This window comes from Oreochromis aureus, linkage group 10, assembly GCF_013358895.1.
Source record: "Oreochromis aureus strain Israel breed Guangdong linkage group 10, ZZ_aureus, whole genome shotgun sequence".
Taxonomy (NCBI): Eukaryota; Metazoa; Chordata; class Actinopteri; order Cichliformes; family Cichlidae; genus Oreochromis; species Oreochromis aureus.
The window spans coordinates 13,348,824-13,371,135 of record NC_052951.1 but is presented as its reverse complement, the minus strand read 5'-3'; the positions used below and the strand labels follow the sequence as shown (position 1 = coordinate 13,371,135).

General features: G+C 40.0%; 2 protein-coding genes across 7 annotated transcripts; one reads left to right on the top strand and one right to left on the bottom strand.

Moving 5' to 3' along the window:
* The first annotated feature begins 1,039 nt into the window (after window positions 1-1,039).
* On the top strand, window positions 1,040-11,092 carry zgc:163098 (uncharacterized protein LOC100037380 homolog). Of its 6 annotated transcripts, none has more exons than XM_039618071.1 (25): window positions 1,040-1,152; window positions 2,009-2,056; window positions 2,301-2,385; window positions 2,515-2,626; window positions 3,089-3,192; window positions 3,328-3,395; window positions 3,512-3,609; window positions 3,694-3,758; window positions 3,840-4,005; window positions 4,089-4,288; window positions 5,339-5,382; window positions 7,059-7,163; window positions 7,251-7,317; window positions 7,436-7,605; window positions 7,697-7,859; window positions 7,968-8,047; window positions 8,143-8,230; window positions 8,332-8,460; window positions 8,583-8,772; window positions 9,017-9,097; window positions 9,174-9,237; window positions 9,322-9,466; window positions 9,704-9,814; window positions 10,474-10,646; window positions 10,729-11,092. In XM_039618071.1, exons 3-25 carry the CDS (start codon window positions 2,308-2,310, stop codon window positions 10,841-10,843), a joined length of 2,616 nt encoding a protein of 871 aa, XP_039474005.1. In that variant the 5' UTR covers window positions 1,040-1,152; window positions 2,009-2,056; window positions 2,301-2,307; the 3' UTR covers window positions 10,844-11,092. The 6 variants fall into 6 exon arrangements, with proteins under 6 accessions (XP_039474005.1, XP_031615909.1, XP_031615912.1 ...); XM_031760049.2 differs by having other exon boundaries at window positions 1,040-1,199; XM_031760052.2 differs by lacking the exon at window positions 1,040-1,152 and adding an exon at window positions 1,218-1,369.
* Window positions 11,093-11,164: 72 nt separating this feature from the next.
* On the bottom strand, window positions 11,165-21,906 carry wdr44 (WD repeat domain 44). Its single transcript, XM_031760047.2, has 20 exons — window positions 21,383-21,906; window positions 20,547-20,580; window positions 18,592-18,669; window positions 17,814-18,414; window positions 17,470-17,618; window positions 17,268-17,363; window positions 17,019-17,155; window positions 16,628-16,711; window positions 16,409-16,515; window positions 15,782-15,933; window positions 15,542-15,680; window positions 14,279-14,343; window positions 14,077-14,193; window positions 13,868-13,990; window positions 13,570-13,761; window positions 13,341-13,442; window positions 12,768-12,883; window positions 12,454-12,581; window positions 12,216-12,350; window positions 11,165-12,122 (listed from the first exon to the last, which is right to left on the bottom strand). Exons 1-20 carry the CDS (start codon window positions 21,457-21,459, stop codon window positions 12,034-12,036), a joined length of 2,721 nt encoding a protein of 906 aa, XP_031615907.1. The 5' UTR covers window positions 21,460-21,906; the 3' UTR covers window positions 11,165-12,033.
* Window positions 21,907-22,312: the final 406 nt, after the last annotated feature.

The following is a 22,312-nucleotide window of genomic DNA, read 5'->3' as shown; positions in this document are numbered from 1 at the left end:
GTATTTATTTGATGCGCTCTCATTTAACAAACACAGTGTCTCATTTCATTTTTATGTAGATGACTGTCAGATTCACGAACCAGTTTTTACCAACCTTGGGGTAAAAATATGCATAAATCTTAAAACTGACTAAATAAATACAGTTTTCAACTTAGGCAATTCTCTAAACTCATGTCTTTAATCACTTTTGTGATTTAGAGAGCTTTACATGCATTTGTGATCACTCACCTTGATTATTGTAATGCAATTTTTGTTGGTATTGATCAGGCCTCATTATTCCACCTACTATTAATCCGGAAACCAGCTGCTCGTCTGCTGACAGGGACACGTAAACATGAACACATTACCTTGGGTCTTGCCTCTTTACGTTGATTGCCTATTTTAGAATTAATAAAAACATTTTAAGGTGCCTGGCTCCTTCCTACCTGGCAGACCTTAAACATATATACACCCCTCAAAGTAGACAACAAGGACCAGTCACTCCTTGTAGTCTGAAAAACACCACGGGGACAAGCTTTTGGTAGTGTGACTCCAAACTGCCACTACAGCAAAGTTGCCCCTCCATATTAGGTTGTACCCAACACTTTAGATTTTAAATCACGTTTAAAAACACACACTTTCTTCAAGGCGAGGTGGCTTCTAATCAGTTTTAGTCAGTTATTTGATTAGTTTTAATTTTTTAATGTATTTTTATTTTAATTTATTGTACATTTTTTCTTTCTAGTTTTCCATGTTTTATTTATTTTTCCTTTTTGTTTAATATGTGGTTATTGTTTTTTATGGCTATCCTTTAACTGGAAAGCACTTTGGTCAACTATGTTTTAAAGTGCTCTATAAATAAAGTTGGATTGGATTGGACTGGATAATAACTGAATGGGGACAAATGATCATGAAAACAAGTTAGCTAAGGTCCACTAATTGCTCTGTAGCTTGATGATCGGGGCATGTTTTAAATTTATTATAATTATTTTATATACCTTAATATTTTCCATCACACGTGTCACATATAATCAGTAATTGATTGTCTTTTGTCCACTGGTGTTCAAAAGTGCTTTATATCAGCCTCTTGCACTTTAATAAATAAAGGAGTCTCTCTCTCTCTGTTTAAACCCCAGGCTGAGATTTATGAGATTTATGAAAACCCCACAGCAGGTGACAACCACAAACTTGGACGTGAGGAGGCAAAACTGTAGCAGCAGGTAGATGAAAGAAAGAGAAGTCTCCGTAATGAGTGGAGTATGAGCGCACAGAGATACGGACTCCTTAGCTGCGGACCGAGCAGAGAAGAGCAGGCGTCCTCTTTCAGGAGCTCCATTCGCTTCGTGATAGCACGATGTGATAGAAAACACTTGTCAGTCGCAAACAAATGGTGAAGCAATAGCTTAACACACGTTGTAAGTTGCGGTTATATCGGGTTGTGTGCATGCACTGTGGTTTAAAAGCTGTCCTGCGCGGTCAGTCGGCGCTTTGCGGCGTTTCAGAACAACATAAAGAGACAGTTATGTTAGCTAGCTAAGAGTGTCTGAGCGCTGTGTGAGTGTTAGCACTGAGGGAGGTGTTTGCGATTATGAAAGATGCAAATGTGTCCGAGTTACTGAATTGTTGGGGTCATAGGTTGACAGAGGAAATATAAGCTCTAGCATTATTCATGTGAAGGTTAAGGGTGGGCTAGCTCCTTATTCGTTAGCTAACATTAGCAAAGTGGAGTGGTAGCCTGTGTGTTGTCCAGGCCTTTTAAACACGTTTATTTGCTCCAGATGGACCTGAACAGCTTCTCTGTTTAAGTAGTGCATGTTTATTGTTCAAAGAGCCTCTTAGTTTAATGCACTTCATCTTCTGGGCTTTAACTATCAAACTTGAGGGTTGTAGCAGTGTCCACCCCCCTGTTACCATAGGTTAGCATTGTGTGTGGTTAATGATGAGTAGCACTAGTTTTTTTTTTTTTTTTTATCCCTGTGTTGTTTATTTTATTTGGCGATTAATACTCTGTGCTTTTCTCCTTTAATAGTCTGTATCTAATATCTGAAGAAAGGATGCCATAAGTGACACTAAATCGGTAAGATGACTCAACAGACGACAGAGATTTCTATTGCTTTGCCCTTCAGTGCATGTCTGCTGTTGTGGGCTCTGCCTCCCACTGGATCAGGGAGCTCAAATGCTACAAGTTGCTTAAAATTGTGTGCAAACTACTGTCGAGGATGTTAGGCATTTTTAAGACCTCTACAATTGCTTCTGTGCTACCAATTGAAAGGCATTTTAACATGAACTTTTCCACCTGTATTATTATGTACTGCTTGCAGCTTGAGCATGGCAGATAGAAAGGGGAAACCAGCAGCTCCACTGAAAACACTCACAAAGAAGGAACAAGAGGAGCTCAAAAAAAAGGTGCAGGGGGTTTGGGATGTAACTTTTAGATACGATGCAGAGTGTTTTTTGAATATATGGCGGAAATAAAACCGTATTAAGATCATATGGTAATGAATTAATACAAATAGTGTTTCCTTGTCTGTCTAGGAGGAAGAAAAAGCAGCAGAGGTGTTTGAAGAATTTCTGGCTTCATTTGAGACCAGCGAGAAAAGCAGAGTGAAAACTTTTGTCCGTGGAGGTATTGTGAATGCGACTAAAGGTGAGCAGCGAGGGTTCTCACAAGCATCATGATGTGATTCAGCGACATTGCAGTTATGTTCCTTTTGTTCAGCAGTGGGATGTCAGGACCAAGCCTGATTGCAAGTTGCCTGTTTAAAAAAAAAAAAAAAAAAATGAACTGAGTGCCTGACTCAGCAGTGAAATAGTTCACCATCTTCATTTTTAAGGGCCACATGTTTGTGAAGGTTTAATAAAATTCAGAGACTCTGTGAACTCTGGGAGCACTGCACTATAGGATTACTTATAGTTGAACATAGTTGCTCAGCGTATTGTTATATGAACAGACATCTCATTTAGTTCACTTGTGAGTGAGTTTATATGAATTGTTTTTGGAACCAGTGCCTCTTTCTGTCTGAATGGTGTTCAGGGTCAAATCATAACAATGAAAGCGATTACATGATTAAGCCGGATCAGTATTCGAGGGTTGTCTTAATCTTTGCAGAGGAGGAAGCAGCAGAGGTCAAGAAAAGTAAGCTCTACCAACCTGCTACCAAGTTTGTCCCTGTGTCCCAGCATGTCTCACCATCAGCTGAAAGCAAAAAGTCTGTAAGTTTATTCATTTTTTATTTTGATGCAAATGCATAATATCTGATTAAGTATTAATGTAAACATACTGTCCTATTAGCCTTAGCTCTCAGTGTTTGAACGGTTTTAATAACCAGCTGTTTGTTTGTTTGACAGACCTTTAAAAAAAAGGCAGAAGAGAAAAAGAAGAGTAATCTGGAACTATTCAAGGAAGAACTTAAGCTGTAAGTTGATTTTGTTTTTTAATTTATTTTTCAAAAATGTGCTAGAAATCATGTTTCTGTGAAATATGTTTATCTTCTTGGGACATGTAAATCTGTTTTCATGTGTGGGGATACAGAATACAAGAAGAGCGTGAGGAGAGACATAAAAGGAAGAAAAATGACTCCGGTGGAGGACCATATGGAGATCTGGACACGCCTTTATCAGGACGATCAAGTAAAAGCCCTCATTTGATGTCAGTGTTGATCAATTTGGTAACCTTTAAATTGACCTAACATCAAGCCCTTTTTCACCCTACAGCCTTATATGATGACCTGACAGTGCCAACCACCACTAATCTCTACATTAACTGCATAAGTCCAAAGGTAAAGGTGCACACAGACTTGCATAGGGTTCAGCATATTGCTCATGTACGACTCTCGCTTTAAATTTCTACTGCTTTTCAGATGAATGAAGAAATGCTCTGTAAAGAGTTCTGTAAGTATGGTCCCCTGGCCAGTGTGAAGATTATGTGGCCCCGAACAGACGAGGAGCGCTGCAGAACCTCAAACAGAGCATTCGTGGCCTTCATGACACGGAAAGATGCGGAGAGAGCCTTGGCTGCACTAGATGGTACAGGTGACTCTTGAAAATACCCCTGTTATATATCACAGCTGTTCTTCTCACAGCACAATGAAATATGTTTTGCTTTGTAGGTAAAGTGATTATGGGGTTTGAGATGAAGCTGGGATGGGGCAAACCTGCTCGCATCCCACCTCAGCCTCTCTACACACCGGTGGGAGTGAGAGTCACACCGCCGCCGCCATCCGGCCTGCCTTTCAATGCTCAGCCCAGGGATCGCTTCCGCAATGACTTCACCAAGCCGCTGGGCATGTCTAAAAAAGAGCTTGACAAGGTAAAATCTAATCCACAAGTAATTGGTGTTAACTGTATTTGGATGGTGATGTAATGAATTAGGAATAAGAGTGTGACAATTAAAGGAAAATGGTTTCTTTAAAGACCTGCAGATTTATCAGTATTACTATTACTATTATTATTAGTAGTATTATTGTTAGTATTTACTTATTTATTGTGGAAAGACCTGCTGTTGATCTAAATTTGGAAATTATAGCTAGTGACCAAGTCAGGGTAAATTTGTGCTTTAAAAAGTTATTTGTCACAGTTATTTAATTTTTTTTTTAAGTCATATTATTACTAACCATGTTTTAACATTTCAGACTGTATATTAAAGATGTATGCAGAATCTGAAAGAAACAGAAAGTGCCTTAAATTTGCATTCTTTCTAATGACCAGCAGGGGGCACCTCCTTTGTTTGACTGAACTAGAAAGTAAATCTCCTTTTTTCTCTGGAGTCATGGACTCGCTTATTATTTTCTAATATTTCATCTCAAACTATGATTTCAGGTCTTATTTAATGCAGCTCAATGACTAGTTTTTACAATATAGTCATATTTACAGTAAAATAAACAACGGGCTACCTTCTGATTGGCAAAATCAGTGCCCCAAGTCTCGCATTTGAATCCTTTATTCCTGGAATCTGGAAACATCCAAAACCCTCTGTAGTCGAACCATAAATCCATAAGCCACACCATCATTTATATACAGTGTATGGTTCACTTGTCATATTAATCACATGTCCTTGCATAGTAATTCCAGACTACAAGGATATGTCAGTTAACAAATTTAAAGTCACAAGATGGTCTGACTGTATCGTATCTATATAAAATGTTAAACATGTCGGTCCTAGAATTTTCTTCTCGAATCAGCTCAGCTTGTATAGATTGTGTAGTATTTTACAATAGTTTATTGGAGTCCTACAGCTGTGTCTTTTCACTGACCGTTAATAATGTCATCGTTTTCTATGCTGTATGTATCCTGCAGTGTTTCATCTGTACAAGTGCTCACGTTTTAACGTTTTCACTATTTGGTTTGACTTCACAAACAGACTCTGTCCGAAGCCGTAGTCAAAGTGGTTATCCCAACCGAAAGGTACACACACTCTTCTTACTATGACTGCCCAGCTGTTGTAACACAAGTGTTATAGGCGAGAGGCTGTGATGCACTTTTCTTTTATCCAGATGTGTTGTTTGTGGCAGGAAGTCTCAGGTCTTAGGGCTGTTAGAACCACACTTGGCATCCCACAGTTGTTTTACAGTTGCTGTAAGTGGGTGGATACTTTGACATCTGCAACTTGTTGGAGGTGTGACTCTGCCCGTGATGATAAAAATCAAAATTTGGTCACCTTCGCCTCTCCTTGGGAAGCAGTAAACCATTTCCAGCAGAGCTGCTGTTTTAAGAAGGCTACATGCTCAGGTGTGTTCTGACCATTTGCAGTTACAGTGAAGACTGTTGTTGTGACCAAAAAACACAGTTGCCTCATCAGTGCGCTGCGCAGTTCCCCCCCCCAACAGTACATGGGCACAATCCACAGTGCATAAACCTATCAGTGATCCTGCTGCTTTTGGTTGCTCTCGTTCACAAGGGGTCAGCACAGCAGATAGCTCAGATGACCTAAATAAGACCCTTCAGGTTCGGCTGTCTGAGACCCAGCTCTCATCACCAACATGATGAGAAGTAAATCCATTCTCTTTGCACAAGGTTGAGCTTCATTGCAGGTGGGCACCTGTAAGTGGTCAGACCAGGCCTTCTGTAGATTGAGCGATACTGGAAGCAGTCCAGAGCTGCAGAGCAATCTCGAAAGGGGAAGATGGGCCAATTTTAAATCAAGTCTGGTTTTTGCTTTTTAAGGGCAGAGTTGCAGAACTTTTGGAAAATTCCTCACACATGTCAAATGTCATGGCTTGAGGTTTACATGCAATTCTTGTTTCAGTTTATTAAAAATCCATCAAAACTCATCTTGTTCCCACCATGTCATTCAGTTGTCAGCTAGTTTTTCTGTTAAATACTTAATTGCAGTTGTTGTAAATATCCGTTGGCATCTGTATTTTAAACCAACACCTGAGCCCTGGATTTCACATGGGTAGGCTGAGACACTGCAGACGATACAGCTAGAAGGCATGTTGATTTTCTCAAGTCAGATGTCAGTAGATTAGTACTTTTGTCATAAATCAAGCCAGCTGCTCCCTCAGGTCATAGTAGACTCACATATTACTATAGTGGCAGACATAACTGCATGAACACAGTCTACACTGATGTTCAAGTTCAAACAGGTTTCAGGTCTGAAGCCCCAATCCAAAGTAACCACTGGATACATCTTTTTCAGACATTTTAGACAGCAAGATTTTTACAAAATGTAATAAATTTGGCAACCCTGACAACTAAAACACAGTAATAAATTTGTTTTTTTTCTTGCATGAGTCAAACATAGCAAGACATCAGGATTCTTGCGTAATTGGCATCTTGAAGCTTCATGATTAATGTTAAACTTCGGATTGGGGCTTTGCAACGTGAGCCATGAAAAGTTATTGTGATTGTGTCATTTCTTCTCCATTCTTACATTCAGTTATTGGGGAAAAAAAGAGGCCCACACGTGTGGTTATCCTATTATATTTGGGCATGCATAAGCACAGTATATCTTGATTTAGAGTGAGCAGCATCTAGTCTGCCAATAATATTCATGGGCCTTTTACTGTTAGAGATGCTTGAGTGTGCATTATGAGTTTTAATCTTAAACCTGGCTCTGATGCACCTCTCTGTCTCCACAGGAATCTGTTATTCCTTATTCACAGGATGATAGAGTTTGTGGTGCGTGAAGGTCCAGTGTTTGAAGCCATAATCATGAATAAAGAGAAAAACAACCCACATTACAGGTATGTGTGCAGCACTTGGGCTCGTGTTGGTGTTAAGTTGAGAGAAAATTGCATCGTGTTTGATTTATGTATCCGTTATTATCTCAGATTCCTTTTTGACAACAAAAGCCAAGATCATGTGTATTATCGCTGGAAGCTTTTCTCCATTCTTCAGGTATTCTGTTTCTACAAAACCTTGTTTCTGAACAGTTACCAGAAGTAATGGGGTCATGCGGATTTAAATCATCTTTTTCTTTTTTTAAAAATTTGTCTGGTTTTCATCCGTACCTCAGGGAGAGTCCCCAACAGAGTGGAGGACGACAGATTTTCGCATGTTCCGCGGAGGCTCTTTGTGGAGACCGCCTTCTTTAAACAGCTACTCTCAGAGAAGTGAAGAAAGGGCAGAGGAAGAAGATGATGTTTCCCATGAGGAGGAGGTGAAGAAAGGGCAGCTCCGAGCTGAGTAAGTCATCTAGCGGTCACGGCGACATTTATTTACGCTTGTAACTTCAGTTAAACTGAATGAACATGACTCTTCTGTAAACATCTTTCAGGCACAGACAGAGGCTGGAGATGTTGCTTAAGGAGCTCACTCCAGGGAGAGAAGACATTGCCAATGCCATGATGTTCTGTCTTGACCGAGCAGACGCAGCAGAGGAAGTAGTGGGACATGTCTCCGATTCCTTCTCCTCGCTCCAGACGTCCCTTCAGAAGAAGGCAGTTTGCTTCCTTATGTCTTTATATAGCACGTGTTACACAGAATCTCTGTAAAGCTACAATAACCAGGTCATATTGAACTTTTCTGTGTCCACTTCAATCTCACAGATCGCCAGGTTGTACCTTGTGTCAGACATCTTGCACAATTCATGTGCCAAAGTAGCCGGTGCCTCGTATTACCGGAAATAGTAAGAGACTTTCCCTAAGTTTGGCCTGAGCACTCTGATCGCATTTTATTTCAGCTTCGTCTGACCATCTTAAAGTTTTCCCCTCATCTTTCCAGTTTTGAAGCAAAGCTGCCACAGATATTTGGAGATCTTAACGCAGCGCACAAAAACATACAAGCCAGGCTGCAGGCAGAGTTGTTTAAGGTAATCATGGAATTCGCTTGCCTTTCGCACAAGGACATTTACTAAAAATAGCACAACAAAACATTTTCATGTGCACATTCTCTCTTTCGCTCTCTCCACAGCAAAAGGTCATGAGTTGTTTTCGAGCTTGGGAGGACTGGGCCATTTACCCACAGCCTTATCTAATCCACCTTCAGAATATATTTCTCGGCTTTGCCAAAGCAGGGGAGGAGCCGGCAGAGATGGCAGAGGTTAGCTGAATTACTCCCCTTATTACTGACTTTTGGTGATGCCATTTCAACAATATAGGCACCCCTTCTTGTTGAAAAGTAAATAAACCTCGACATAAAAGCATTCCCTTTTCTCTTTATAGGAAGTATCCTGTGATATTGACGGTGCACCAATGGACAGCACACCTATGGATGGCATACCTTTGGACAGAGCTCCTGTGGATGACCTGGATGGCTGCCCTATGGGCTGGGACCCTCTAGATGGAGTCCCTGTTGACGACATAGACGGTGTTCCCTTAGGGGTCACCGCTGATGACATTGATGGGATGCCTTGTGAGTCTGCAGCATATTAATAGTGTTTTCTTTTCTTTTTTTAAACAAAAAAAGTCAATCCACCCAGCTCCATACATCAATACACTGACATCCTGAGTAACGAGTGCGCATCTCGATTTCAGCAGGAACAGATTTGTGCTGCATTTCTCAGTCATTAAAGAGCAAACTCACTGTTATCACGGTCTAACTGGAAGCCTTTCAAGGATACCTGTCCTATAACCTTGTGGCTGTTTTATCTCCCCAGTGGATGAAGGCAGTGTTCCTGTCTCAAGTGTGCCTTTGTCTAAGTGGGAGAAGACTACTGATACTGGGGTGTTTTCTCAAGGTAAGACTTGTCAGGATGTTACTGTATCATCAATCTGCTCAGATCATCGTGCTTATTGTTCTCTTATCTCTCATAGCAAAGACTGAATCTAAGTGGGACACTGTGGTGGAGCGAGACAGCGGCGATGAAGCAAACGTGAGGTAAGGCCCGAGTGTCTCGCCTCCTGTGTACATTTATAAAAAAGAAATAGACTGCAGTCAAATGGATATCATTCCTGTCAATAGTGGCAACTCGCAAGACGAAGACTCGGAGAGCGACAGCAGTGCCGATTCTTCCAGTCTATCAAACTATGACAGTGCAGTTTTTCAAAGCTCGCTCAGAAGTTTTCAGATGTCTGAGAGCAAAAGGAAAAGGCTGCGAGAGCTAGAGGCAAGTGAACATTTGTTCAAAAGCATCTTTGTATGAGTTAGATTTGCTGAAAACTGTTTACTTTTAGATCTTCTTATTAAAAAAAAAAAAAAAAAAAAATATCACACTTCAGGCAGGCATAAACTGTTTTAGTCTATACGTGATGCCTGCGAGTACCATCATCAGGCATGTTGGACAATAAGTCAGATTGTAGTTGAGAAATGTTCAGAACTGATTTGCTTTCTCACTATAACACAGGTAAAGGTTATGAAGATCCAAGATGAGCTGGAGTCTGGCAAAAGGCCGAGGAAGTCTGGAATGAGCTTACAGCAACAAGTGGAGCACTACAGAAACAAACTGCTACAAAAGGTGGGTTGATAAGCCACTTGAATTAGTATAGCTTTAAAATTACATTACACTGTATTTTACCTGTGGAGGAATAAAAGGTGGTCGGATTTTCTCCCCAAAAGAGCCCCACTTTAAGCAAAATTCAAGTCACTCATGTATAATAGAAGCACATCCTCTAATAATGAACAGTGTAGTGAAAAAAAAAGAACCCCAAAAAATATTGTTCAATCAAAATATCAAATTAGTCAGTACAGTTAAAATAATGATTTAGTGGCAGAGTTGTAAATGTTTGTCAAAATTGCTCCATCTACTGGTAAGGAACTGTAGCTGCAGTTTATTTTAACCTAGGCGCTGTTGGTTCTTGTTTGTGCACAATTTGCTTTGTGTGGCACGGTTTATATTCGCTACTTATTTTAGAAATGTTGCTCCATGTTGGGTATGTTATGTGTAGAGAGAGCTCCAGCGGGGGGGAAAAAAAACTAGCAGCATTTGCTGGACTTCTGTTCTAATGTACCATCTTCATTCTGCGTTTTATTGCTTTTGCCCATGGACCAAAAAGATGTTTTTTTTTAAAAATTACTCTTTTCCTTGTTATAGAATCCCCTGGAAAGAAACTGATTAGGGAATTACATCTTTAGATAACTACAAATTCATAGGGATGTTTTTACTCTGTCCTGTAGGAGTTTGAAAAAGATGAAGAGAAGAACGAGAGATCAACATCAAAATCCAAAGAGAGGTCCAAGGACGACAGGAGGAGCAAAGAAAGGAGCAGAAAAAATGACGATGGGGATAGAAGACGTAGTAATGACCCTGGACACCAGGCCCGAAAATCAAGGAGCATCTCTCCTTTAAAGCAAGTGAACTGTGATGTTTTTGCAGTAGCATTCGTCCCGAGTGTTATCTTTAAAGTTAGTGTTTTATGTTCTGTTTATCAGGTCTCCCAAACGGTCCAAACGGTCCCGATCACCATCTCCGGACCACAAGGCAGGCAAATCCAGGTCACGGTCACCCCATCGCTCACACAAGAAAGCAAAGAAGAGCAAACATTGACTCAGCTCTGCAGTGCGTGCTCGTGTCCACAAAGTAACACGGTGCACTTCTGCAGCGCCCTTTCAAACAGACCAACACGTCTGCTCTGTCATAACTAAAACACTCCATGCAAGATTCAGTACACTTTTATATGATGAAGAATGAACACTGTAATTATATTTATTTTTGTTTTAATGTTTGGTTTAAAACAAACTAAACAAATGTCGCTGTAAAGTTCTGACACTAAATAAATCACCTTTGGTGATGGAAGCGTGTGTGTGGGTGTAAGATATGATCAGTGAGAAAAAGCTTTAAAATGTTAAGTTAACAATGACTTATCGACAAGCACTCTTTTAGTTTGTGTGGATTTTTATTGAGGAAAGTAATAGAGCATTTGTTTACAAAAGCATTAAGTATGCAATGTTACACAGTAAATTTACACAACTATTTTATAGAATGAAATGTGCTTTCATTGAACAAAGAAATGTATCAAAAGTACTTGACTCAATACTGGTTCTGAAACACAAATTTAAGATGCCCAGCCCCGATCATTAGTAGCCACACATCTCCTGCACTGAAAATTTTGTTATCTGCTGAAATGTCTGATAAAGTAAGAGGAAAGCTTTAGAAGTGTAATTTAGAAAGCAATCTAGACTCTGTAGGCACAAATATTTTGTAAATGACATTACAGTCCAGCTTTAGACACCTTGAGACAAATGCATCTTAACACAAAACATGAAAATCTGACCAACATCAGTGCCTTGCTTCTCTAAATTTCTTCTGAAATGTGGTAGCCAAAGAAAACATAAGGTGCCCCATACTGTTACAGATAGTCTTCTAGCTATAGTCAGCCCTGACCATACAGCCTGAAATGTACACGTGCGTATCTGAACAGATTTAGTTTCTGTTCACGCTTGACATGTCCAGATCTTTCGTTCAGACCAAACTGTTCACAGTTGTCTGGTATCAAAGATTTAAAAACAAAAGCGGTAAGGAACCTCACTTTGTCCATTTACAGTCTATTTATTCCACCTATTCCCTTTTATTTTAGGGTCCCTGTTTACCCAAAACAGCTACTACAGACAACTTTGTCTCAGTACCACTAGGTACTTAGTGACCTTACAAGGCTCCGAGACAAGTTGTCCTCAACCTTTAGGACTGATCACTGATAGACAGGCCTGAACCTGAAGAGCCAAGAGCCTCTAAAATGCTCAGTATTTTTTTACATTGATAAAAACCTTGATGGCTCCAGTGAAGTCAGCAGAGAGAAGAACTTCTGTGTGATCTGTCTTTAATGCTCCTGCAAAGAGAGCAAACCGCATTACAACTTTACGCCACTGAACTGTGACGCTTTAAGAAATCTCGAGTCATATGCAAATTAAAGGGGGCATACCTGAGGGTATTGTTTCAGAGTCTGTGGAGTCCAGGCTCTTACACTCTGCTTCTGGCTTCTCTGCACCACTCTCCTGTGGGACAATAAGGCCTGGGTGGGGTGCGAAAATGGCTGATGTGACCACAGCGTTGTGTGCTGAAAGAGAAAAACTCTTTAGTGGCGGCCCAATCACAGGAGAACTGAGAAATAAGGCTGCTTACATTAAAGGGTGTTTGCCACTTAGCACAAACACAGTTACCTTTAATCCCTTCCCAGAAGTCATTGCGGTCCCGCCGTACAGATGTGAATTTGCTCAAGTCATGGTAAGTGCTCCAGATGTATATGTACTTGTCCTCTGAGCCGCTTACTATGAAGGAGTAGTCATGACTACAGGAAAAAAGCCAAACAGGTTTACTGCAACATACTGTGTCAATACAATAAAAGAGCTTTTGTCCATGGTGAAGGTTAGAAACTGAGAAAAAAATAAAATAAAAAGTAGAAGCAGAGTTTGGAGTCAGGGGTGCTACTTAAAACTGCAGCTTGTGGAGATGGACTTGAAATGTACATCCTTACCTGAAGCTGGCCTTAATCTGGCTGCTACTGTTGACATAACCCTTGTACTTCATTGATAGAGACAAGTCCCTCAGGTCATAAAGGCGAATGCGGGAATCATTTGATGTCACCAAAATCTATGAGCAAAGGGTACAGTTCAACATTTGGCATTTCACAAGTCTTACGGACACGACTTGTTATACCGACAACTAGGGCTGTAGCTGTCGATTATCTTAGTAATCGAGTATTCCATCGATTAGTTCAATGAACCAGCGCATATCAGCATTCTGAAGTTTGCCCTGAACTTTGATGCAAAATTTTGTGCTGCAGAAAACAAGACTTTAATTATTAACATCTACACCATCATAATGTTAGCAATTCAGCAACACCCAACAGCCCCAGGTCAGTCCTTCAAATTTTTACTGGCTGATATCTTTAAATATTTTATTTCTCTTTATATATATTTTTTTCTCTTTAAATCTGAAAAAATAAGCTATGAAAGCCTTGAAACAAAGATGGTCTGGTAAACCGCAATTTACCGAGCCCTATTGACAACCCACTGCAGATGTATTTGTAGTGATGGCCAGCTGTTACCTTATTTTCTCCAGGCAGAGGTTCAATGCCAGTGATCTTGCGTCCCACTTTGTTCCTTCCTCTGGTGGACCGCACATGAATTTGCGTGTGGTATTTCAGACGCTAAAGACAAGGTGCAAACAGAAAAATGCATTTGCTTCATATTTGAATGGGTGTGTTCACGAAAAAAAGTATTATAAAGAAATAATTAAACCATGCATTGGCTGGATAAAGCAGCATATGTGGATACCTCTGTGTCATAGAAGATACATCGACCATCATAGGTGCCAATCACTGCATATTTCCCATTTTGGCAGAAGTTGGCAGCAGTGATGAGCCGGGTTTGGCCATCCACCTCATTCCACAAAGCCACCTTCTTATCTGGAATGTTCCAGAGCCGTAGTTTTCCATCTAGAGAGCCGCTTAAAAAGTACCTGTCATCCTGAGTAACAAGGAAAAAAAAACTTACTATGAATAGAGTCTGTGAGACCAAATTAATAGATGTATGATTTGCGCTGAGAGAAGTAATGCAAGGTGACTTAACGTACCCTGGGATGGAAAGCAATGGCTGTGACAAAATCAATGTGCTGAAAGCAGCAGAGACACTCTCGCCTGGATATGTGCCATAACCTGACTGTTTTATCCATAGAAGAGGAGAGCAGGAAAAAGTTCTAGACAAAAAAACATTTAGAAAAGGTGAGACAAGAGAGAAGATAACGTGTCGGGGTACAAAAACTTAACAGGGTGCTTTAATCACCTTTGACCAGGATAAGTCCAACAGATCAGCCGTGTGACCCTTGTACTTGCAGAAAGGGACTTGACGGAAAGGGGCATTTCTATCTTCCGTGTCTGGGTCCTCTGGAATACAACTTGCCTACAATAAAAATGTCACTTAGATACACATCTGGAACAAAAATAGCTTAAAAATGTCTGATTTTTGTGTTAGTGTCATCACTCACCCCAGTCTCAGTGTCAGATTTAGAAGAACATAAACTTTCCTGAGAAGGAGAAGGTGACACTCGACCTGGAGAAGAAAAAACAAAAACAAAGGAAGGTTTCTCTAACAAGAACTTGAACATCTTCTGGAAAAGTCTTGAGTCTTAATTTCTTTATATTTGGCTAGGAAAATGTTAAATAGGCGTAACAAACTATTTACTAAAGCATGTGTAAACATACATCAGATGCTGTATATAGGGCAAAAACAGAGTTGGCAGCTTGAGAAGCTTTCTAGTCATTTCTTTAAGTAGTCTTCAGGAATAGTTCTGCAGGCTTCTGGAAGGACATTCAAAGCTGACTGATAGTGTTCCACTCCGTCGTTCTATCCAGGTATGCTTTGTTACACTGACTGCCACATGTTCAGGAATATGTCAAAATCAGATTTTTCTGCATTCAAAATTTCTTCAGTTTTGATCTCCAGTAGCACTGGCCGCATCCTCATTGTGGAACCCCTTTCCTGATCCCTTCCATATATACACTGACAACTTAAACCAGAAATGCCAAATTTGGATCCATCACTCCATGAGACCTGCTGTCACTGATTTTCAGCCCAGTTTCTGTGTAACTTGGCTTACCTCAGGCTTTTCTCCCTGTTCTCCTTCCTTAAGAATGGCTTCTTGACAGCCAACCTTTCACTGAGACCATTTCTGATGAGGCTTCAGTGAACAGGCGATAGATCAGCGCAAGGTCCTGCATCTCTCAGGTCCTTTGCTGGACTTTTTCCTATTTCTTGCTGGGGATTTATGCTTCAGTGGGAAATCTCCGCCATAGCTACATTGTAACCACAAACCCCTCTGAAAGCCTAAGGCATAACCTGACCTGCACCTCCCTAGAAACGGAGCCTGTTTAGTATCGTTGAGTCCCCGTATACATTTCCAGCTACCTTTTTGCCAGGGCTTTTGAATTTATCACTGAGAGAATACTAATCATCATGTATAATAAAAAAATAATCATGGCATCAATATAAACACTCACAAATGTCAGCAGATTCCTGGAGGGAGACTGCTGAAACTATCGGTTCCATACTATAAATTTAAAATTGTTTCTTTGCTATGTTGTCTGTTATAGATCAGAGGGCCTCAAGAACTATTGTTAAAAAAAAAAAAAAAAAAAAAATATGGCTCCTTCAAAGCAAAATGACAGGCAGCTGAATTTTTTTTATATATTAAAATAATCAATTATCATACAAATAAAAAAGAAATCAAATATGTTGCTAATGCGCTTACCTTCAGTATTGTACTTTAATCTCATATTATTGAAGTAATCAAATGCCGTTTTCAGGACCCAAATGCGAACCACATTATCTTGGCCTGCAGTTGCCAGCAGCCTCCCACAGTGAGAAAACTTCATTGTCCAAACGGCCCCCTTAAAAAACAAAAACAAACAAACAAAGATCTCTTAATACAAGCATGTAGTATCACACAGTGTGTGTCAGTGCATAAAATAACATGCTAAGATAATCCCACCATGTGCTCTCCACTGAGGTCCTGCACAACCTTAATCTGGTCAAAGTCAAAGGGACCCTTGAAGCTATGCGCTGCCTTGAACTTGGCCTGCCTGGTGTAAGGCATGCCCTCATCGTCGCTCGATGATGGATCATCCTGATCTGTATGGAAGACTGAGTGTAGGATAAACAAAAAGAAGAAGTGTATCAGGGTCATTTCACAAGCCTGTGTTGGCATTTGGGATATTCTTAAAGTCAGACTCATTATGCACATAACCAGCTCTGTATTTCTGCACTCTTGGACTCATAGGGGTTCTGTGCTCACAGTCAAAGCCCTAATAGTGAACACGTACAACTGAGACAGATTCAAAGACTATTTATCTTCTTGTGTTTAAGCAAACTGTATTTTTAATTCATTTTTTTTCTTTCTGGTGCTTAAAAAAAAAAAGCACACACAAAAAACAGTTGGCATTTCACAAGTCTTACGGACACAACATGTTATACCGACAACTAGGGTTGTAGTTGGACAGGACATTTTCTTGTAATGTTTAGGCAACAGGAACATGAATGTAAGCTGTATGGTTTAAAAAAAATACAACTGCCTCTGCACAACATCCTTTCACTTCAGTCTCTTTTTTTTTTTTTTTACCTTCATCACGAACACTTTTCACTTTGTTGACTGCCTTCTCTCCGTACTCCTCAGCCAGGTGCTTGGCCTTCTTCACTGACTTGCCGAGGAATTTTTTTAATTGGGTCCTGCTCAGAAATACCAACAAACCATTAATATACTTTAAATTAGATGATGTTGTGAAAGAGGGAAATACAGTAAGTTTCAGCAAAAGGCAACAAAAAAATCAGTAGTCCTTACGTTCTCTGTTTTAGTTTTCCACCGTCTGTGTCTGTCATTGGAGTCTGAGTCTTCTCATCATCATCTGACTGTGCTGCATCATTCCTGCAAAGCCAAAAATATATCAGCGTCGTCTGGAAACTTTACCAGGTTCTTGTTTTAGATGATAAAGCTTAACCGTGTTTTCCATGGGAAACTTATGTGAGCAATATCAGTGCAACCCATTGTAATCAGCGTATTCCCTCAACAGGGAAAACCTTCTTTTCTGGGAATCTGATCTGAAGGTCAAGTGTTTGGCTTCAGCCTAATCTTTCCCTCATTGACTTGTTTAATAAGCTGTGATTTGAACAGTTTTAAATTAAATTTGACAACAGCAACTTGAGTTAGCCCACGTAAATAATTTTCTGCTTACGTGATGTACTCCTTGGTCCTCCTCATAATGTGCAGAGTGAGAGGGTTGATCCCAGCAGGAAGTTTCTCCTCCGCCTGAATTAGAGGAATTTCTTCCCCAGTGTCTAAATTCTTGATCATCACACTGGCCAAGATTTCCTGTTTTAAGATGCCCACAAGCATATTTTTGTTGCAAAGACGACCAGTGCCAGGAATGTGTCGATTTTAGGTTGTGGCTTGGAGTCAAGCACACACAAAAACAGACTCTTACTTCATCTGTCAGTTCTCTGCCAGAGTTTGACCGAGGACGTTGAGGGCCTGGGGTCTGTCCTCCGCTCTGAGATGAGGTCTGTTCATCTTCATTTTCCTAAAAAAAAATAAATAAGAAAAATAATAAATAAATAAAATATAAATTCCTGCACAATATTTAAATTCCTTTTTTAGCACCAAAAAGAGGTCTGAGCCTCACTCACCTGTGCCGTCACCACCTTGTCTCCACTGGTAGCACTGGCCAGATCCAAGGAATGCTGCAGCTCTTTGGTTAGACTTCTCACAGTGCTGCCAGGAGACAGGAGGCCAGATGGCTCCAGAGAATCACTGCTGACCACACTGACACCAGACACTGGAAAAATCACGCAACACAACAAAAAAACTTTATACAAAAAACTGGTCTTCTTTTTCTGTCTGCTTTATGTTAGTGTGATTCATATGATGCGGCAGATAAGTACATATAAAAAGTAACAGTTTAAAATCACACACTGGATTGATGCAACACGTTTGACATTGAGACCCATTAAAATTGCACTGTATTGCCTACCTTCCAGCCCACTTGGCCTAACACACTCCTGTAACTTCTTGGTGGGTAATTTCGGCCGAGATGGTGGAGGAGGTCTTGCAGGAGGACCCCCGCTTGGAGGGGGTGGGCGTGAGGGAGGAGGCTTCTTTGTGCTAGCTACAATGTCTGGCTCCACTGTGAACTGCTGAGGTTTTAAAGACCCAGAGGAGTCCGAGTCAGCTGGCCTGTCAGTCAAGGGAACCTGGTCTAAGATGTCAGCCGGTCTTGGCTCCTGACCACCTTCTGCAACCACAACAGACAGGCTGGGCTGACTCTGTCCTATGGTGCTGGTGATGTCTGGAGGCTGAACATGTTCTTGTGAGCCAGCTGATGGCCCTGGGAGATCTGTGGGCTCGAGAGCAGGTATAGAGCACTCGCCGTTTGATACTATGCTAATCCGTTGTTCCTCTGACCTCTCGACGACCTGGGGTTCAACAGCTGGCACAGCCAGCTCCCCAGGGACTGTGTCACCATTATTCTGCTCATTTGGCTCTGATGCTACATCAACATACAGCTGATCTAACAGCTGAGCCACCTCACCTACGTCTCCCTTTTGACTCTCTTCGATGATACTATCAATGATCTAAGAGAAGAGAAAACACAGTCAATTTAACAATACAGCATCTATTTTTTTACGTTATAGCTCATCTCTAAGAAAATGTGTTTCTCTTTGCACAGAATTTAACACAAAACTCTAAGCAAGGATGAGACCCACATTAAAAACACAGTTGTGACACTGCACAGGACTAGAGAAACATACCTGTAACGAATCATCTTGCTGAGTCTCAGAAGTGGCACAGCTCAAATCTTGCGCAACGTTTACTGAACTGTGCAAAAGCTGTTTCGAAAAAACAAACAAACATGTAGACCATTTACCAACATGTACTAACAATACACACACACACAGCAGAAATATCAACAGTAACATGACAGCTAAATTACAGTTATTCAGGCATATCAACACAAATGGAAACCTAGAGTTGAGGTGTTTTTGTATCTTATGATATTCATCAACACAGTCTTGGAGGTTATGTTATGTAATAATTCTTTGTTTACCTTTATATTAATTGCTTGTGTAACTGCCAGCTTATGATATAACAAATGGCTTTTCTAGATTGAAAGTAATGTCCACATCTTGTTACCACTCAAAATTTGTATACCGCTCTCCTATTTATGTCCCATTTCCTGCATGGAGTGAGATCAGGTGATTGTCGTCTTTAACGTTTGCATCACCTTGCAATAGCATTTATATTATTTTTGTTTTTCCTTGCAATTATTTGTGCATTTCATTGCAGTAACTTGTTTTCTCTGACAACCTGCTTTGCATTCCTGATGATCCATTTGAAAAGTTTGGTTGTTTGTTGGTCCAGATCAGGTCTTCAGTGACAAATGTGTCATACTACCAACATACAGTAGCATCAAACTCTTATCCTGGACAGCTATCAGCATCAGCTAACATGTAACTAACATCATACTGGTTCAGAATCAAACTTGCAAATGACTAATCACATTGTCTGAGCATTCAGTTAGCATGAGGCAAGAAGTTATCTTCTTTAAAAACGCCATTAAAAACTATCACAAGAAAACCAACTAACCTAAATTTGGCGAACGTAACTTGATAACATATTTGTCATAATTCATAAAATAATAAGGAAAATATTTGAAATGCCTACAATTTCAGGATTTTTATATAAAGAAAGGCATTTTTTCTTTTTCCTCCGCATTCCAAAGCTATGACATGACAACAATGTGACTGCTCAGTTGCAATGTTCATCCTGGACAAACATTATTATAATGATGGAACAGGAGCAGGAACAACACCATCAGTACGTATACACACACACACACACACACACACACACACACACACACACACAGACAAAACCGCTGTGAATAATCAATGTTGCACCGCTAAAACTTGTCACAGCCATAACTGTAAAAAACAAGTCTTGACAGCAACGATCTCTAACCCAACTCTGCAGTCATAAGTACATATACAGCTGAGGGTGTCCTGACTCTCACTGCTGTCACAACCAGCAGCAGTCTAGTATACCACATGACACCACATCATAAAACAGTAAAGCCTTTTACGATGGGTCAGATGAAATGCAAATTTTTTTGCGAGGTCATGAAAAAAAAAAAAAAAAAACACGAAAAAAAAAGCAAAACATGCAAAGTAATGCAAATGTTACTGAGAGGTAACATAAAGGTAGTCGTCAAAAAACACATTACATTGCCATGAGCTTGGAGGGGACCTTGTACTGTTAGTACACGAAGGTGTTTAGGAACGGTATTGCTCATAGCCGTTTACACACAATCATCAAAGATATAGGAAAAAATCTGCACCTTTCATAGAGATAAACATGGATAAAGCAAGATTAATGAAGAAAGATATGATTTTTAGAATGTATGTATAGTATTTGGGGTTTCATTTGTATTACAGACACATATGTTTATTAAACATAACTGGAAATGCATAGATCTCTATGTTTTTTACTGTAGTCACTCCTTCCCAAAGGTCATTCAGAGACAGGAAAACTATAGACAAGCTACAAACTAATAGTGTTTATGTATATATGAATCTGAAAAAATCAAAAGTCACTATTTTTTGCCATATTACTTTGAACTATAGAGTAAGTAGTAATCATTCCAAGAGCAACTCAGCACAACCCATGACACCTTGTTTCAACAGTGCCTAGATTTAGATAAACATACCTGAGGTGAAGGAATGACGAACTTTGCTGGAGACCTAAGAAACACAAAACACATGGTTTAAAACTGATATAGGCTAAACTTATAAACCAGGGGGAAAAAAACCAAATACAACACAAAAGTCTAACTTTTTATCATTTTATCTGTCACCTAAGCAGTTGAGACGATGTATCTGAGTTAGATAACTTTTACCTCATATAGAACTTTTGATCAGAAACAATATTAGAAGCAACAGACCAGATACTTTAAACATTTACAGGGTGGTTCAGTAACCTCTTCCTTTTAAGCGCCCACAAAATACATCTTTAAAATGTACATTACATTTTTAATCTCTAATCGAGCTGTCATACAGCGGATCATACAAAAATACTGTTTTGTAAGCTACTGCTACCTTCAGTCGGGGTTTTTTGTTATTCCAACAAGCTGTGTTTTGAATGAAAACTGTAAATTTGCATTGTGGTTTCAGCTTTCATAAGAAACCTGTTCGTTCAGTCCAAATCCTACTGTCATCATGTGACTTGTGAGTGTTTTGAGGTTTAGACTCTCCTGTACCTGCATTGATTAGCTGGTGAACACAAGCACTGTATGACAGAATATAATTAATATTCGGCATCTAAATACAAAACAGACTGGGTCGTATTTTGCACACGGCACATGACTTGGCTTTGAAGCAGCTTGAGTTCATGCTTTTCATGAAAAAATGGCCATTTTGCAAATCTAACGTTAGCTGTCAATACTACGCTAGCTAGATACATATGAGACAAGACAAAAACAGGCAGGAACGCGTGTTCATTTACCACCGTTTTCAAAAGTAATATTGGCAAAAGGTTTTTTCTTACACTTGTGGAGACGGAGTAAAATTGGGGTCCTCTGGAGCATCATAGAATTCCTCCGTGTCACTTGTATCTGACGCCATGCTAACGACAATGTAGTTCGCTAGCTAGCCTAGTTTCCAGGCAGCTGTGTATAAGCCTAACCTGCCAATGACTGAAAGGTATTACATATGCGCTTGTAACGTCCTCTATGTTAACACTGATATTTCAATGCCCGAGCCCGGGAGTCGTCAAATAACAACTTTCCGGTCCAACATTACGCTAAAGCTAACAAATGTAATCCTGTCTTACGACTAAGCAGCACTTAATGCTAGCTAGTCCTGATCCTCTTTTAGATCTATCTTGCACAAAGCACAGTATCGAACGAGAAAAACGCCACAACCGAGTTTTTTGTTTTGCTTTTTCACAACATTATACGCTTGATAAGCTGTCAAGCTAACAGAACCAGAGAACCGCGTCATAAACAATCCAGCTACACAAAAAATACATCCTAACGAAGCAAGGGAGGGGCACAGGCGCCCTCTTGTTTCTTCTTCTTTTTCAATGGCGGTTGGAGAACAGCTTTTACGGCTAATACTGCCACCTTCTGGACTGGAATCTGGATGGAACAACTTGGTTGTTAAATCCTTTTTTAAAATCTTTTAACTCTCACTCATTTTACTTCACTATTGTGAGTTTTATAAAATTACTGTATACATTACAATACTCACTGAACAAGCAAGAGAATAACAGCCACTGATCAGGTGGAGTAGAGTGTATTAGTTGGTCTAGCAGCAAGGTCTAGTTTTTGGTTCCTAAATAATCCTCTCAGGATGATATGATCATGATTAGACACGTAATCAGATGAGCAACAGTTTGTTTAACCCATATTTAAGAAATTATTATTATTATTAGTGTATCTGGCAGATGACTCTCTGACAGACATTTTTGAATTAT

Coding starts and splice junctions, on each gene's coding strand:
- wdr44 (XM_031760047.2), bottom strand. CDS start 21,459: ATGGCGTCAGATACAAGTGACACGGAGGAATTCTATGATGCTCCAGAG. Junction 17,156..17,267: donor GCAGAGAACTGACAGATGAA/GTAAGAGTCTGT, acceptor ATCTTAAAACAG/GAAATCTTGGCCAGTGTGAT. Junction 14,344..15,541: donor ATTAAAGTACAATACTGAAG/GTAAGCGCATTA, acceptor TTTCTTCTCCAG/GTCGAGTGTCACCTTCTCCT.
- zgc:163098 (XM_039618071.1), top strand. CDS start 2,308: ATGGCAGATAGAAAGGGGAAACCAGCAGCTCCACTGAAAACACTCACA. Junction 2,386..2,514: donor AAGAGGAGCTCAAAAAAAAG/GTGCAGGGGGTT, acceptor TTGTCTGTCTAG/GAGGAAGAAAAAGCAGCAGA. Junction 10,647..10,728: donor AGGAGCATCTCTCCTTTAAA/GCAAGTGAACTG, acceptor TCTGTTTATCAG/GTCTCCCAAACGGTCCAAAC.